This window comes from Peromyscus leucopus, chromosome 3, assembly GCF_004664715.2.
Source record: "Peromyscus leucopus breed LL Stock chromosome 3, UCI_PerLeu_2.1, whole genome shotgun sequence".
In the NCBI taxonomy this organism is placed as follows: domain Eukaryota; kingdom Metazoa; phylum Chordata; class Mammalia; order Rodentia; family Cricetidae; genus Peromyscus; species Peromyscus leucopus.
Genome location: NC_051065.1, coordinates 5,749,306 through 5,764,826, shown reverse-complemented (window position 1 = coordinate 5,764,826; position 15,521 = coordinate 5,749,306). Strand labels below are relative to the sequence as shown.

At 41.4% G+C, this 15,521-nt stretch overlaps 1 protein-coding gene across 3 annotated transcripts in view; it reads left to right on the top strand.

Annotated features, from left to right (window-relative positions):
- Cped1 (cadherin like and PC-esterase domain containing 1) overlaps window positions 1-15,521 on the top strand; it is a 273,161-nt gene that overhangs the window by 104,458 nt on the left and 153,182 nt on the right. For all 3 annotated transcript variants that reach the window (XM_028873006.2, XM_028873005.2, XM_028873007.2), the window contains 2 exons: window positions 507-639; window positions 3,524-3,692. In XM_028873006.2, the coding sequence (XP_028728839.1) occupies window positions 507-639; window positions 3,524-3,692 (302 nt within the window). The remainder of the gene's footprint in view (window positions 1-506; window positions 640-3,523; window positions 3,693-15,521) is intronic.

Below are 15,521 nucleotides of genomic sequence, written 5' to 3'. Positions count from 1 at the left end.
CATGGCATGGGTCTCAGGCTGGACCAGTCATTGGTTGACCACTCTCAGAATCTCTGCACCACCCTTACCCCAGAACATCTGACAGGAAGGACAGACTGTAGGTCAAAGGTTATGGCTGGGTTCGTGTCCCAATCTCTCAACTGGAAATCTTACCTGGTCACAGCAGGTGGCCAGTTCAGGCTACATATCCACTAATGCTAGGAGTTTTAGCTGGGGTCATCCTTGTAGATTCCTGGGAGATTCCCTTGGATCAGGTTTCTACCTAACCCCAAAATGCCCGCTGCCTTTCCAGTCCTCTCTTTCAGTGCTCTCACCCTCCATCTATCTCCCAACATGATCCCTCACGTTCCCATCTCCTGATCATGCATTTCTTACTTCATAGATCTAGTCTGGCTTCAGAATGGAGGGATGGGACCCTCTCCTTTTGACACAGCATGATCTAATTTGGAAGCAATTCCAGGAGGAACCAGAAACAATGATTGTGTTTTGCTTGTGACTCTTTTCAGAATTGCGACTTCCAGTGAGTCCCTCTGTGTGCCTGGATCAGGGGACGCAGTCACAGCTGAGTACTTCCAGTCACCTCTCAAAAGGAGCCAAGCCACATGTGTGGGAACCATGGGACTGGAAACGCGAACAGTTGTAAGATGAACATGTTGAATATTCTATCCAGCATATATTGTAGGAAGCAAGAAAAAAAACTGGAAATCAGATCTGAGAGCGTGGGTGTTGGGATGGGGCAGAAGGGGGAGGTTGCCAATTAATGAATTGCTAAGCCCCATTCACAAGAAAATTCAGTTATGGTGTATTAAAGAGGAATGTCATCATTGACTTTCTCCCAGACTAATTCAAATTTCTGCTGCTGTAGAATAAACATTTAGGTAAATTGGACTCTTAGCTAGTAAGTTATTTTAATGTAAATTGAATTTAGAACCTTGATGATGTAAAACTATAAAAATTTAACTTCTATTTTATACCCACATGACATTGCTTTAGTCTTTGAGTATGGCTGAATGGATTTTTCTTAGCTATTAAATTTTTATGACTCCTGCTATCTAAGAAAGGGTATCACATTGTCCAAGGTATTTTCAGGGAATGATGTTTTTAATACAATATTTCTATTAATTCTTTGAGAATTTTGTACAAAGAATTTTTATCTTATTCTCTCCCTTCTCTTCCTCCTGACTCCTCTCAGATCCATCAACCACCTCCCCAACTTTATACCGCTTTCCTCTCTTCTTCTCCTCCTCCTCCTCCTCCTCCTCCTCGTCCTCCCCCTCCTTTTTCTTCTTCTTTAAATAACCACCAAGTCAAATCTCTGCTACCTACATAGTTATGGGTATGGAGCTGGATGGGCCACTGGAGCTTAACCAACCTATCAGGGACCACATTCTTAAAGGAATCTGATTCCCCCATAAGCCATCAACTACCATCAGCTCCTCAGTCAGGGATGGGGCTGTCAGACCCTCCCTGCTTCATCTTCAACCATTGAGTGGCTTGATCTTGTGCAGATCTAGTGAAGGCAAACACAGCTGCTGTGAATTCATGAATGAAGTAGTTTCAGTCAGGTCCTCCCTGACCTCTGGTTCTTATAGTCCTTCTGCCCCTCTTCCATGGGGTGGGGGCTACAGATGTTCTGCTTATAGCTGAGCACTCCATTGACACTTCTCTTCTGCACTTCAGTAAGTTGTGAGTTTCTGCATTAACCACTGTCTGTTGTAGAAAGAAACTTCTCTGATGAGGACTGAGAGCTGCACTTGTCTATAGATACAGGAATAGGGTTTTAGAAAGCAGTTTGATAATATGTCCATTTAACAAAATATTAGTAGGTTTAACCATGGAGTCTAAGAGTGCTCCAGGCAGAGTCTTAGCCAGATTTACAATACCAAACACCCATTTCCTCCTGTGGAACATGCCATAAGTTCAAGCAAAAATGCTTGCTTACTCCATAACAGTTATACCACCATTATAACTGTGGCATATTTTGCCATCCACGTTATTATTGTAGTTCACAAGGTTCACAATTGGGTCGGACTCTCGATGACTTCCCCTTGCCCCAGGAACCTACATGTAGTACTGTCCTGTACTACAAAAGCTGGCCAGTAGGGAGGTCAGTGCCAACTTGATTTTTCCATGTCCTGTGACCAAAGTGTGTGGTGGATTTGGCAATAGAGTCTTACCCTCAGGTTCTGGTGGGCAACCAAGAGCAATAGCAATAGCCTGTATCATTTGGGAGATCTCTGAGACACTCCTGACCAAGAACTCTAGGGGAAGCATCCCAGCTGCACTGGGCTTTTTATTTTGCCATCTGTAGCTGCTGGGAGGAGCACTATCTGTGGCTTAGGGTGCTTCTCATGAAACTCTGGTTTTCTTATGTGGAAAAAGTACATATATGTGATGTTTATGAAGTAGGTTTCCAGATGGATTTTCTGAACATCCTTCGGTTAGTTCTCCCTCTCCCGGCCTCCTCTTCTGCCCTTCCCTCCCATACCTCTCCCCATTGAAACCTCCCTCCACATATCCCCCCTTCCTCTTCATCTCACCTACATTCTACTACCTTCCCTCCTTCAGCTCTGTCTCCCCCCTCCTCCCAATGGTCTTTTCCTCCTGGATTCTACACGTTCCAGGTAAAGGATTTTAGAATGTATGTAAATCACAGGGGAAAACACATTTTAGTTATGTCACCCAAGACATAGCTGAGTGTGCCTCATTTAATTATATGATTACTAGATAATGTTTCAACATTTAATAGCACTTATTGAGAAATCATATTGCAGCTTCTGCATTATATTTTTACCTCCACAGTTGTCAGAAGCACAAGCTACATATTATCAATTGCACTTAGATACTTGACATTTAGACATGGTACAGAAAAGCAAATAATCACTATTTTGGTACAGTTTATGATGGAAGTGTATTTGTTTCATCACAAAACAAGAAACTAGTATTATTTGTTGATCTCTTCACATCTGGCCTTTAAGTTGGCCATTAATTATCAGGAGTGATGGGGTGTTTGTCAGGTAGATGTGAGGTAATTGGGGAAGTATTCTAGAATATTCTTGATGGGCTGTCTGCTGTCAAACAATTCACTGTCTTTGCACAAACAGAAGAGAAATCACCAAAGTAAGCAGGGAGGTTGAGGGGGTGGGGCGGGCTTCTCACCCAGATTCATGTATTCACTTCTGGAGTCACAGTCTCATGAATCTGACGTCACAGGCAGTGTGACTAATTTAATTTTCAGAAATCTTTAAACCTTATTGTAAGTACTGTTTTCCTTTAGGGGGAAATCCTTTAATTCGGTCTTCCAGTGCAGAGAATGCTACCCATTTGATCGCGTATCTCTGTGCCGGGGCACCCCCTGGTGGTGAGAGAATAATCCACAGCTGCAATTGTTTCAGGAAATCCACAGGAGGCTGGGCTCCAAGGCGAGGAATTACCAAGCTTTAGGTCATTCACATGGCATACTCAATTCTAAATGTAGTACCATGTTATTTTACTTTACTTTTTTTTTTTTTTTTTTTTTAAGGAATCAGACTACAGTCCTTGCTCCACATGAAACAGTCTTCAGGGCAGAAGAGCTCTCTGTGATTCTTAAAGCCTATGTGCTGGTGACCTCCTTAAGGCCTTTACGTGCGTTCATTCATTCAACCGGAACTGTGTGGAGCCCACCAAAGAAGAAACGCTTCACTATCAAGGTAAAAATCGACTGAAGCTGCTTTTTCATACAGTTCGCTGAAGATAAGTAAAATGGGTTGGGCTGCCATTCTCCGACCTTTATGGCTATCAAATCCCTTTGAACAAAGATTGCATTTTTTATTGCTGCAAGCCGAGATCTTTATTTAATATGTGCAAGTTCAAAAATAAGCTGGAAACAGCTTAATTCACTACGGATCATGAAGGCCACATCCTATTTTTTTCTCTCCTCAACCCATCATTTTAGTTCAGTTCTTTGACCTATTAACCAGCTAGTTCTTACCTGTTCTCTGTTTTTCCTGACTTTCCATTTAAGAATATATATATATAGTCAGTGACTATATAGTCAATGTAACAAATGAAAATATAATTTTGTCTATACACATTCTGCTTCCTCTTTAGTAAGCTTGATACTGACGTGTATCTGTCGGGTGAGAAGAAAAGCCCTCAAGCGTGCCCAATATTGCAAGCATTGCTATCAAAGATAATGAGGGCGTTTGCAGGAAGAGCTCACTAATACCTCCCAAAAGGCCGTAGCTAGAAGTTTCTCTGGTCCTGCCTGGGCCCCGCAGTCCCGTGGCCTGCTTATAAAATAATCACACAGAGGCTTAATATTATTTATAACTGCTTGGCCATTAGCTCAGGCCTACCACTGACTAGCTCTTACATTTAAACTCAGCCCATTTCTGTTCATCTCTATGTTGCCACATGTTCTATGGCTTTACCTGTGGGCCCTGGACGGTAGGCTGCCATCTCCCCCTTATCAGAATCCTCCTTATCTGCTTATCCCGCCTACGCTTCCTGCCCAGCTACTGGCCAATCAGCATTTTATTTACCAACCAATCAGAGCAACACATTCACAGCATACAGAGTGACATTCACATCACCAGGCAGTGCTGGAGATCCCACCTTGGTGGTGGAGAAGACAGGGTAAAGTGGTGGGCTGATCAACCCTGCAACACCCATGCCCAGAACCAGGGTTATTTGTTGGCCCTTCCCAACATTCACCCCATCTGTGATTTGCTAGAGCACAGGGTAAGGTGGCCAGTCCCTCAGACCCAGGGCTACAGGATCTCCATGACACAGGGCAGCAACAGGATGTCCAGAAAGAGTCCCAGTGAGGCCCCAGCATAAGGGTATAGCAGAGACCGGGGGCCTCGAACCAGACCAATGATTCTTTGCCATGAATGCCTGCATGCAAAAATGTATGGCTAAAGGGGTTTACTGTGTGGCTCACTGTATCACACTGCAGCTTCCATGACGAAATTTCCCCATTCTTGCTTTTTTTCCTCCTTTTTTCTCTTAAATTTTATTTTGTTTATTTTGATGGGGGAGGGAGATGGGTGGGATCAGGAGGCATGATGTAAAAGACACAAAGAATAAATAAAAAGAAAGTTTAAAAAAAGATGTAGCCCAGGTTAACTTGGTTCAAAGTAAGTTTTCTGAGAACACATTGGATAGAATTTAAGGAAACTTTGATTATCCAGAAAATCATTGTTCAGAGTGCTTGCAGGAAAAAATGGGAAGAACTAGATGAATGCACAGTGCCATGAGGTTCAAAAGTGATTGGATGATTTCTTTTTCTGAATTTGCCTTATATTAATTACACTCTGAACTCTGGCAAGTGTTCCAGTGAGGAGGACACTTTAATTGTTCATTTAAATATGGTAATGAAAACTCACTGACCTAGTAATAGATGTAGGTATTCTGTAGTCCCAGATGTAGCTCACATTCTACGGAAGCAGATTGATGGCCCTAGTCCTTAAACTTGCTTCTTTTGACCTTCAAATAGCCATCGGAACTCAAATCTATAAGCGTCTGTGGTTTTCTGGGAATCTTGAAAGGACAGAGTCCAAGCTGGTTTATTCCAGAATGCTCCTTCAAGTTGTCACAGTAGCTCCTCATGCCATGGTTGTTCCCATTTCCCCTTTCTATTGATCTAAACTAAATCCAATTGCTGATTTTTAACCATTTTGACAAAAATAAAAAATTGTGCAACTTCATATGGTTTAACCAAGTAGTGGAAGTTGGGCATAGACAGATGAGAATCATAATCCTGTTATGTTAAGAATCATGTTACATGTTACTATTCACAAATGTAACACATATGTAAGCACAGACCAGGAAAGTCAGTAGCGTGGTTCTATCTGAAGGCAAAGACCTAGGAATGAAGAGCTCACATTTCACAGGGCAGCGGATGACTGGGGCACTCAAACACACACAGGCGGCTTTGGAGGGTTCTCCCCTTCTATCTATCTTCTTGCTTAGTGTATTTTCCTTTTATTTCATTAAAACTAGTTTCCCATATTTCATTGTAGGGCTCAAATATTCTCCAACTTTGAAATTTATCATTCTTTTTTTTTTTGGTTTTTCGAGACAGGGTTTCTCTGTGTAGCTTTGTGCCTCTCCTGGAACTCACTTGGTAGCCCAGGATGGCCTCGAACTCACAGAGATCCACCTGGCTCTGCCTCCCAAGTGCTGGGATTAAAGGCGTGCGCCACCACCGCCCGGTGAAATTTATCATTCTTAATGTATGTAATGTACAACAGTCACCATTAGTTTCATGAATCCAGTCATTTTTATTTTTCTAACATGATATTTATTTACTTATTTATTTTGAGACAGAATCTCAGTCTAACTCGTGGTCCTCCTCCATTGGCATCTATAAGTTAGGACTGCAGACATTCTCCACCAGGCCAGGCTATTGCTCAATGACTCCTGAAATGTTTTTTTTCACTGACTTCTTCTCCTTCTTTTTTCTGCTGGCTAAATTTTGATCTTTCTGTTTCTACTCTTTTTGGCCCTTGTGTGCTTGTGTGTGTGTGTGTGTGTGTGTGTGTGTGTGTGTGTGTGTGTGTACGTAGGACTCATGTGCACACCACACCCTCAGACTCATGAGTGTGTAGCCATGCACATGCTGAGGCAGAGGACAACTTTGAAGAGTTGGTTCTCCCCTCCTACCTTTATGTGAGCTCAGGGGATAGAAGTCAGATTTCCAGGCCTGTGCAGTGCTTTTATCTGCTGAGCAATTTCACTGTAAGATGATGATGGTGATGATGATGGTGATGATGATGGTGATGATGATGGTGATGATGATGGTGATGATGATGATGATGGTGATGATGATGATGATGACGATGACGGTGACGATGATGATGATGGTGATGGTGATGGTGATGGTGATGATGATGATGATGATGATGGTGATGATGATGGTGATGATGATGGTGATGATGATGGTGATGATGATGGTGATGGTGATGATGATGATGATGGTGATGATGATGGTGATGATGATGATGATGATGATGGTGATGGTGATGGTGATGGTGATGGTGATGATGATGATGATGATGATGGTGATGATGATGGTGATGATGATGGTGATGATGATGATGATGGTGATGATGATGATGGTGATGATGATGGTGATGATGATGGTGATGATGATGGTGATGATGATGGTGATGGTGGTGATGATGGTGATGATGATGACGATGATGATGGTAATGATATAATGTATGTGTGGTATGGACCCACAGTCCACGACATACTTGTGAAGGTCAAAGAAACCGTTCATGACTCAGCTGTCTCCTTCCACAGTGGGTCTCAGGGTTCAAACACAGGCCACCAGACTTGGTGGCCAGTGCCATTGCCTGCCGAGCTATGGACAGCCCTCTGTTCTTACTGTTTATACTCTCTCGTATTTTCTGTCTCTTCATGTGCTTGCTGGAAGCATTTGTTTGCAGGACAGTTTAGTCTTATCTTTAGTTTTGTACATATAACGCATGCTGGTATCCCTTGAGTTTTACTTCTATTAGTTTCTTACTGCAGTCGCTCTTCATACTGTTGGTAATTTCTCTTCTATATTTCATTTTACTTCCTCTTTGATGATTTCCTGGAATACATTAGTCATGGTTATATTCAATTACAGTTTTACTGCATTGTATGTATTAGTCAGCTTGTTACGTTTTTGTTGAGGTAGTTGTGCTCTTCCCATGCATGATGACCATGGACTAACTCTGAAACTGTAAGCAAGCCCCGAATTAAGTGCTCTTCTTTATAAGTTGCCTTGGTCATGGTGTCTCTTCACAGCAATAGAACATTGACTATGGCAGTGACATTTGGGGTTTGCGAGTAAACGGGGTATAGGGTCACATATGATTGGAAATCCCACACACCTCAACTACCCCCTTGAGCAGGTCGTTATCCGTAAATCCTGAGCCTGCACTCAGCCTCCTTCAGGAGGAGGAACAGCAGCATGAGGGGGAAAAACACAGAGAGGAGGCAGGAGGAAAATCTGAGTTTTTCCCCTGAAAATTTAAAGTTTAAATGATCCTGTCATGTGGCCTCCAGCAACTCCCTCATACACATGCAACTCCCTCATGTTAATCTTCCCTGTCCATGGCCATGACAGGCTCAGCCAACTCAAAATTGCTTTCAGAATGCCTTTCGCACAGGCTTTTGAATCTTGTTCTTTTAAAGCCAAACCCATGCCTCTGACTCATTTTATCTATCCTAGTTTCTGACTTGAAAGGAAACCCAAGATCTGAACTATTCTGGTAATTTCAAAGGCATTTTCAGCCCCCCCCCCATTTTTGCATATAAAAGAGTCGCTCCACCTACCGCAGTGGAAATAACCCCAGAAGTAATGAGTTTTCTGTACTAGTTTTATTTATGCTTTACCTGAAGCTAAGTCCATAGGCGTCAGTCTTCTTTATGTTTTCAAGCTTTATTCACTATTTTTTCTTTTCCTTTTTTTGTCATGTCCTCAGGATGGATGTGTGCTGTGCCCATGCACAGTAAAGCGTTCAACTCTCACGGGTTCATTCCGTTCTTGGGATTTATCTTTTTAAGACCTTGCCTGGTTACTCCTCAGATACCTTTATCTGTGGTTAAGGTGAGGTAGAATGGTTTCCTGAGAATGCGGAAGGAAATTGTTCCCTTGGTAGGTCAACATTATGCTTGATGACGAAGAGTTAAGAAAACAAGCACGGTTTTCATGAACCCTTCAACTGAAGTACTTAAATTTTACAACAAAACATCTTATTCATCTGGCTGGTCAATTTTCCATCCTGTAAATACTATTTTCTTCTGATATTTTTCAGATGTATAAGTATACACAGAAACCTCTTCACGCCAATGTGGAGGACAAAACATAAACAAACTCACTTAAAATTAACCATGTTATATCAGCATGCTGCTAAACTCTGTCCATAAATTCCACAAGATGTGTGTGTGTGTGTGTGTGTGTGTGTGTGAGAGAGAGAGAGAGAGAGAGAGAGAGAGAGAGAGAGAGAGAGAGAGAGAGAGAGCACATTCATGCATTGAGTCTTATATTCAGAGGCTGAATTAGTTAAATCAGCAATGATTTATTCACTGTTCAGTGAGGTAAACACACTAACCTGGTTATCAGTGGCCATGTATAGAACATCCTGGCAGCTAACGAAAATACAAAAAGCAGTAAGGAATATGACTGTGAGTTCATTTATTTCCAGTTAGGCCTGCTGCTGGGATGCCTTATCTGTGAAAACTCTGGGAGCAGATGAAAAATACCAAGACATGCAAACGAGAAATAATAAAGCTTATAACCTGAGCTTTAAAAAGGCACTTTAGGATGGAAATAATTTAAAATTTAAGTGATGTGTTAAATATTCCTGAGGATGTTCGCTCTCAAAAGAAGTATGCAGAAAAATGAGGAAGAAACTAACAGTAAATACAGTACTTGGTCACTGTGTCCTTTCATGTGAATTTAAATAATCAGACATGCCACTGTTGAGACATTATTATTTTCTTGAACATAATATGTTTAACACTGTGCCGTACTTTATTTAAAAAAAAAAAAAAAAAAAAAAAAAAAAAACTTACCCCCTCCCTTCTAAACTTCCAGGGGCTTGAATGAAGCCCTTTCTCAGACTTGCTAACTGTAACTTTTAGTTAGATGCATCCACGGCTGTCTTCACACACAAATCACATAGATTAACTGTGAGAAATGTCATAAATTTAGAGTTGGTTCTTAGAGTAAAAAGTCATGAGTTATCCCTTTATTCACTGTAAATCACCAAATCAGAAGTTACCCAGCAGAGAGGACTCCCTGACATCTGTAACTTTTTTTATGAGGTTGGAAGATTCCTCACGCCTGTGATTGTAGTTGGCGGTTTTGATGAAAACGTATCACTAAAGTGATTTGTGCCTCCAGGCAGGAAGCTTGTCAGAGCCTTATTTTTGTCCAGTTGAAACATAACCTACATGAAGTCATTGATCAGCTATCATATATTTGATATCAGATATAAATTTATTTGACATGCTTGGTGTCAAGTATAAATTTGTATGGAGATAGTTCTCACATATAATCATCTTTTGGTGTATTCATCTTCATGGAATTAAATTAAAGTTCATTTAAATTTTTTTGACTGTGTGAAGAAATTGCTGGAGTCTACTTGACCCCCAACTGCTCTAAGGTCAGCCACTCTACTTTGCAATGGTATGAATTACATGCATAAATGACACATGCCTGGTACATTACTTTCCAGGAAATGCGATAGACTGCCATCATCATCTAGATTCCTGGATACTTTGATTTAAAGAGTAAAATCCGAAGGTTGTGGACATTTCTCAAGTGAGAATCAAAATGGAAAGCAAAGTTAAAGCATGCAACTGCCAACTCCCTGGCTCTTATTCACTGACCCCCACTTCGGGGGACCTTTCTTAATGCCTCCCACCTTCAGTTCCCTGTGAATCAATGAACTCTGCAACGTGTGTACAGAGGAGAGCCCAGAAAGTAGCAAAGAAGGGACCACTGTCACTTACAAGGTCCCCTTTCAAAAAAAAAAAAAAAAAAAAAAAAAAAAAAAAAAAAGCATAGATCCTGTTTTTCTTTTTCCTTTTGGAAATATGACACAGTTGCAAGATTGGAGTCAGCCTCATTTGTCCCCAGTATTTATGCAGTGCTTTTGATAATGTCAGGGGAGAGAGCTAATGTAATCCCAGCGTAAAAATGAGGAATGTCGGCCGGGCGTTGGTGGCGCACGCCTTTAATCCCAGCACTCGGGAGGCAGAGCCAGGTGGATCTCTGTGAGTTCGAGGCCAGCCTGGGCTACCAAGTGAGCTCCAGGAAAGGCGCAAAGCTGCACAGAGAAACCCTGTCTCGAAAAACCAAAAAAAAAAAAAGAGGAATGTCTCTGGACGCAGTGATAAAGCTGCTCTATGGTTTCAACCTTAACAAGTGTTCTTCTCTGATCCTCATTTTTATGTCTAAAACTGCAGGCTGTGGAATAGACCTTGTAAAAGGCTTTCGCTGAGTATCTGGTCCTTCAGGAGGCCTGAGAGATTTATGGCATTGGTAGGAAGAACGTGAATAAAAGTCTGCTCCCAATCGTTTGTAGAACAAGTTGATGCATTACTTAGCCTATTCCTGCTCAGACTCCCTTTAAAATGCATCATCTGGTTTTCTGTAGGTGGGAACCATAGCTAATCAGTATTAAGTAAATAGGAATGATGTTCAAGAAGAAAATAACTAATAACCATAAAACACTTATCTAATCAGCTCACAGTAGCGTTATTATTATTATTTCAAATGTGTGTTTGCTATAGAAAAAACTAATTGGTTTACAACTGCACATGATTTTCAAGTACATGAATTCAAAATAGTTGATGCTGTTGGTGGTAATTTTATCTTCTCAATAGCATTTCACCATTCATTCATTTCCAAACTCATTACCCCCCAAAAATTGTCAGATGATTTTGAAGGTTCATTAATCCTTAAGATTGATCTTAAATTATAATCCTAAAAAATAAGGAAATGATGCATTAATCATGTTTTTTTTTTCAGTCAAATGTGGTATTTTAGCATATGACCCTCAACTTTAGAAAGACAGGCCGTGAGTCTGTCCGAGAAACTGACATAATGTCCCATGGACACTCAATCTGTTTATTAATGGCTGTCTAACACCATCATCTGAATTTATGGAACCTGTTGATACTGTGGTGACTTGAATGAGGTGTCTCCCATAGGCTCAGGCATTTGAATAACTGGTCCCTAGTTGGTGGTGCTTTGGGGTAGGTTTGGTAGGTGTGACTTTGCTGGAGGAAGTGTGTCACTGTGGATTGCAGCTTGAGTTTTAAACACCATGCTCTGTTCCCAGTCCACTCTCTGCTCCCTGCTGTGGTTGAAGCTCGTTGCTCTAGCTAGCTGCCATGCCTGCTTCCTGGTGCCTTGCATCACCATTGTGGAGGTGGCCTCTTCTCCCTCCAGAATTGTAAGCCCAATTAAGCTCCTCCTTTGTAAGTTGCTTTGGTTATGGTGCTTTACCTCAGGGATAGAAAAGCAAATGCCGAAGTGATAGTAACATCAAAACCCGTGGTTTGGGAGAACATGGTTTAAGAGTTGATTCTGTCACAAAAAATAGCGTCATTAATTTACAGGATTTTATCATTTCCATATATTGTCTCTTTAGAATGAATGTCACAAACTCATAGATATATGAAAGTAGAGTGAACTGATAAGGTCTTAATGTGTTTTCCATTGTTGTTAACACCATAGACTGGGTAAGTTATAAAGAAAAGTTAATTATGGTTCAGAGCTCTAGTCCAAGATGGAGGGGCTACCTATGGGATAACCTTCTTGGTGGCAGTCCTAAGATACACAGAGCATGTGGTATGAGCCAGTGTGTGTGTGTGTGTGTGTGTGTGTGTGTACGTGCACACATGTGCACTTATGCATGACCATGCATTTTCTGGATTGCCTCTTTTCTTTTATTTAAAATTTTATTTTTACTGGATGCATTATATATATGTATATATGTATGTATGTATGTATGTATATAGGTGTACCACATGTGTGCATTGCCCACAGTGGTCAGAAGAGGGTATTGGAGCCTCTGAAACTGGAATTATAGATGGTTGTGAGTCAGTATGTGGGTGCTGGGACCTGAAGCTGGTTCTCTACAAGAGCAACAAGCGCTCAGCTGCTAGGCCATCTCTGCAGCCCTGTGTCTCCCTGTTCGTAGACATTATCCATGAATAAGCATGGGAACCCCATCCTGAGGACTGTTTCTAATCCTGACTACTTCCCCAATGCTCTGCCTCCCACACATGGTGGGATTCCTCTCCAGGCAATTAAACCAACATGTGTTTCAGGGAAGACAGCTGTAATTAAAATTTAGCAGGCATGTGTGCCTCCAGTGTTCTATGTGAAGGTTTATATGTATACATAATATACTATAGTGACAACATAAATGTAAATCCATGAAGTCCAACCCAGATCAATAAATTTCCTAATTGTTTATTGCTAGCAAATTATTATTATCTTTAATGCTTGAGAATTGGCTGGTGTTAACCTTATATCAAAATATGGAGGTGAGCTAACATGCAGGGGCTTCCATATGAAGTCGGGGAGACAGGAGAACTCCTTCGGGGTGTTTTGGAGGTGGAAAAGGGGCTCCATTGCAGTCCTTTGGGCCAAGGTCTGTGCACCTCACTCTTGCACACCCTCTCTGCTCACCTCTGCTGTACCAAACCTGAGCTAATGTGGTCGCGGGGTGAGAGAAAGGCCCAGGAGAAGAGGGGACAAGCAGAAGGTGCTACTCCTCCATACTGGAGCCTGTGGACATCTCGGAGGCTCTTAAACCACTGATCTGTGTAGCTCTTTCCTCTTTCTAGCATAGTAAGGTCATTGGGATTTCTGCTGTGTTTCCATGGCCACACATGTATAAAATAAGCCAGCCTTGGCATAAAAAAAAAAAAACCCATAATCTAAGAGTGCTCCAGAGAATTTTAGGCATTTATAGAGGACAACATCATCTTGATTTCTGAAAAAATCTTATAATGTCATTAATTGTTATCTTAAATTTATTTTTAACTGATGAAAAATGTGAGACGTGCACATACTCCCAGGGTATTGCAATGCTCCTATATATGTGGATATTATATAATGGCTAAAGAAGATTAAACATAACCATCTTCTCCAACAGTCACAGTTTTTACAGTGAAAATATTCAAAAACTGCGTTGAAACTTTGCTTTGCTCTTTGAGTCAGGGTCCTCTGGCCTGGACCCTGAGACAGTTTTCCTGCATTTCCTCCAAGTGCAAGGGCTGAAGGCAGATGTGAGCCACCACACTTGGCTCAGAGTCTTGTCCTCTCACCTTTTAAACAGAAGTCACTGTGGAGCGTCTGTGGCCACAGTGCTGCGGCTCACCCAAGATCCCTGTTGCTTCCCACAACTTGGTGCCTTGATCAGCCTCTCATTACTACTTCCCCTTCCCAACCCTTTCCAGTCACCCGTCCATGTCAAAACTAAACTAGCCAATCCGGAAAGATGCTCAGAGACGGAAGAGCTGCCATGCTTTCTTCATTTCCATCCATTGAGTAAGAATTGCTAAAGTGGATCTTCCGGTGATGGACCCAGGGATTACCCAGCGCTCTGCAAGCTTCCTGACCTTTCCCACGTCTCGGGTGGCCCCTGGAAAGTTTAGACATGTATTACAAATGTGCATCCCTGCAGTTTGACAGCGAAGATGACCTCAGCTTCCTGTCACTGCACTAATGTTAAACAGCGGCTGCCGATGGGAAATAGATTAAGACATTAAAAAAAAAAAATCAGTTGACATCGCTGAAGAAAGAGGTGCAAAAAGCAAAACAGAAACTGTACTTGCTAAACACATTTGAAATCCAGAAAAGAAGAGGTTCTTCTTTACTCTTCACTGAAACAGGAAGCAAACCTTAGTCCTTGATGCAGCAGTTCAAATGTAGTCGGCACCGGAAGAGAAATGGTTTGGAATAGGGATGCCATCCATCAAACTGTGAGAAAAGATGCCCTAGTAGTAAAAAGAAAGAAATCCTTCACAAAGGATGCATGGATGCAAAGCACCAGTGAAAACAACGGCGGTCCACCCGCCCAAGCTGATTATTTTAATGCTCATTACAGAAAATATACTCACTCAGAGAGGAAAACAAATCAGCTTTGCATTTTAACTTACGGGACAGAAACAAAATATGTTTTCATTAGTACATTTGAAGCTTAGTATGCGTTTGTCTTTTTTTTTTAACATTTCTATTAATGATTTCCTTTATTCCTTGATATCTGTCTCACAGGCTGTGACAAATCCTAAATATAAAATACCTTCAACTGTGCCAAGTAGGTAAAACTGCTCGAAGAAGCCAGACTTTTGTTCCCTTCAGGAGAAAATCTGACTTGCATTTGTCTTGAGTGATTTATGCATTGTAAGCTTAAAATGAAATACAGCCGTTTCCCTTCCCTATATTAAAACGTGGTTTCAAATTTGGAAGACACAGTTATCTTTTGTCACCAAGGATACTGGCATAGTTACAGGAGACAGAAAAAAAATTGCTATATTGCCCCCAAGTGGTGTCTTCTGGTGTTGCATAAATAGTCTGAGCTGTCTAATATAGAAAGGAAAAGATTAAAAGTTGAAAAGGAGGAGGACTGGATCTGGTGGTCGGGGGAGGGCTTGGAGGAGTGAAGGGAGGGGAAGCTGTGGGTGGGATGTATTATATGGGAGGTATATAAAATATAAAATAAAATAAAAGTCACCAGCTCTTAGGCAGAAAGTTTGGTCTTTTCCTTTCATTGTATCGCACATATTTATTGTTAAGGAATTATTCGATTGTTTGTAGTTATTGTGGTAGGAATGTTGTTAAGCATAGATACTGAATGATGCTAATTCATCAATGCAATATAAGTTGCCTAGGCCACAAAATTATTTGGGATGATTTCAGAATTTGCCAGTCATTGGATATTCTTTCTCCACTTAAGAACGCACACAAAGCTTTTGTAAGTCACTATGGAGCTGGTACCGACTTTTAGACCCAG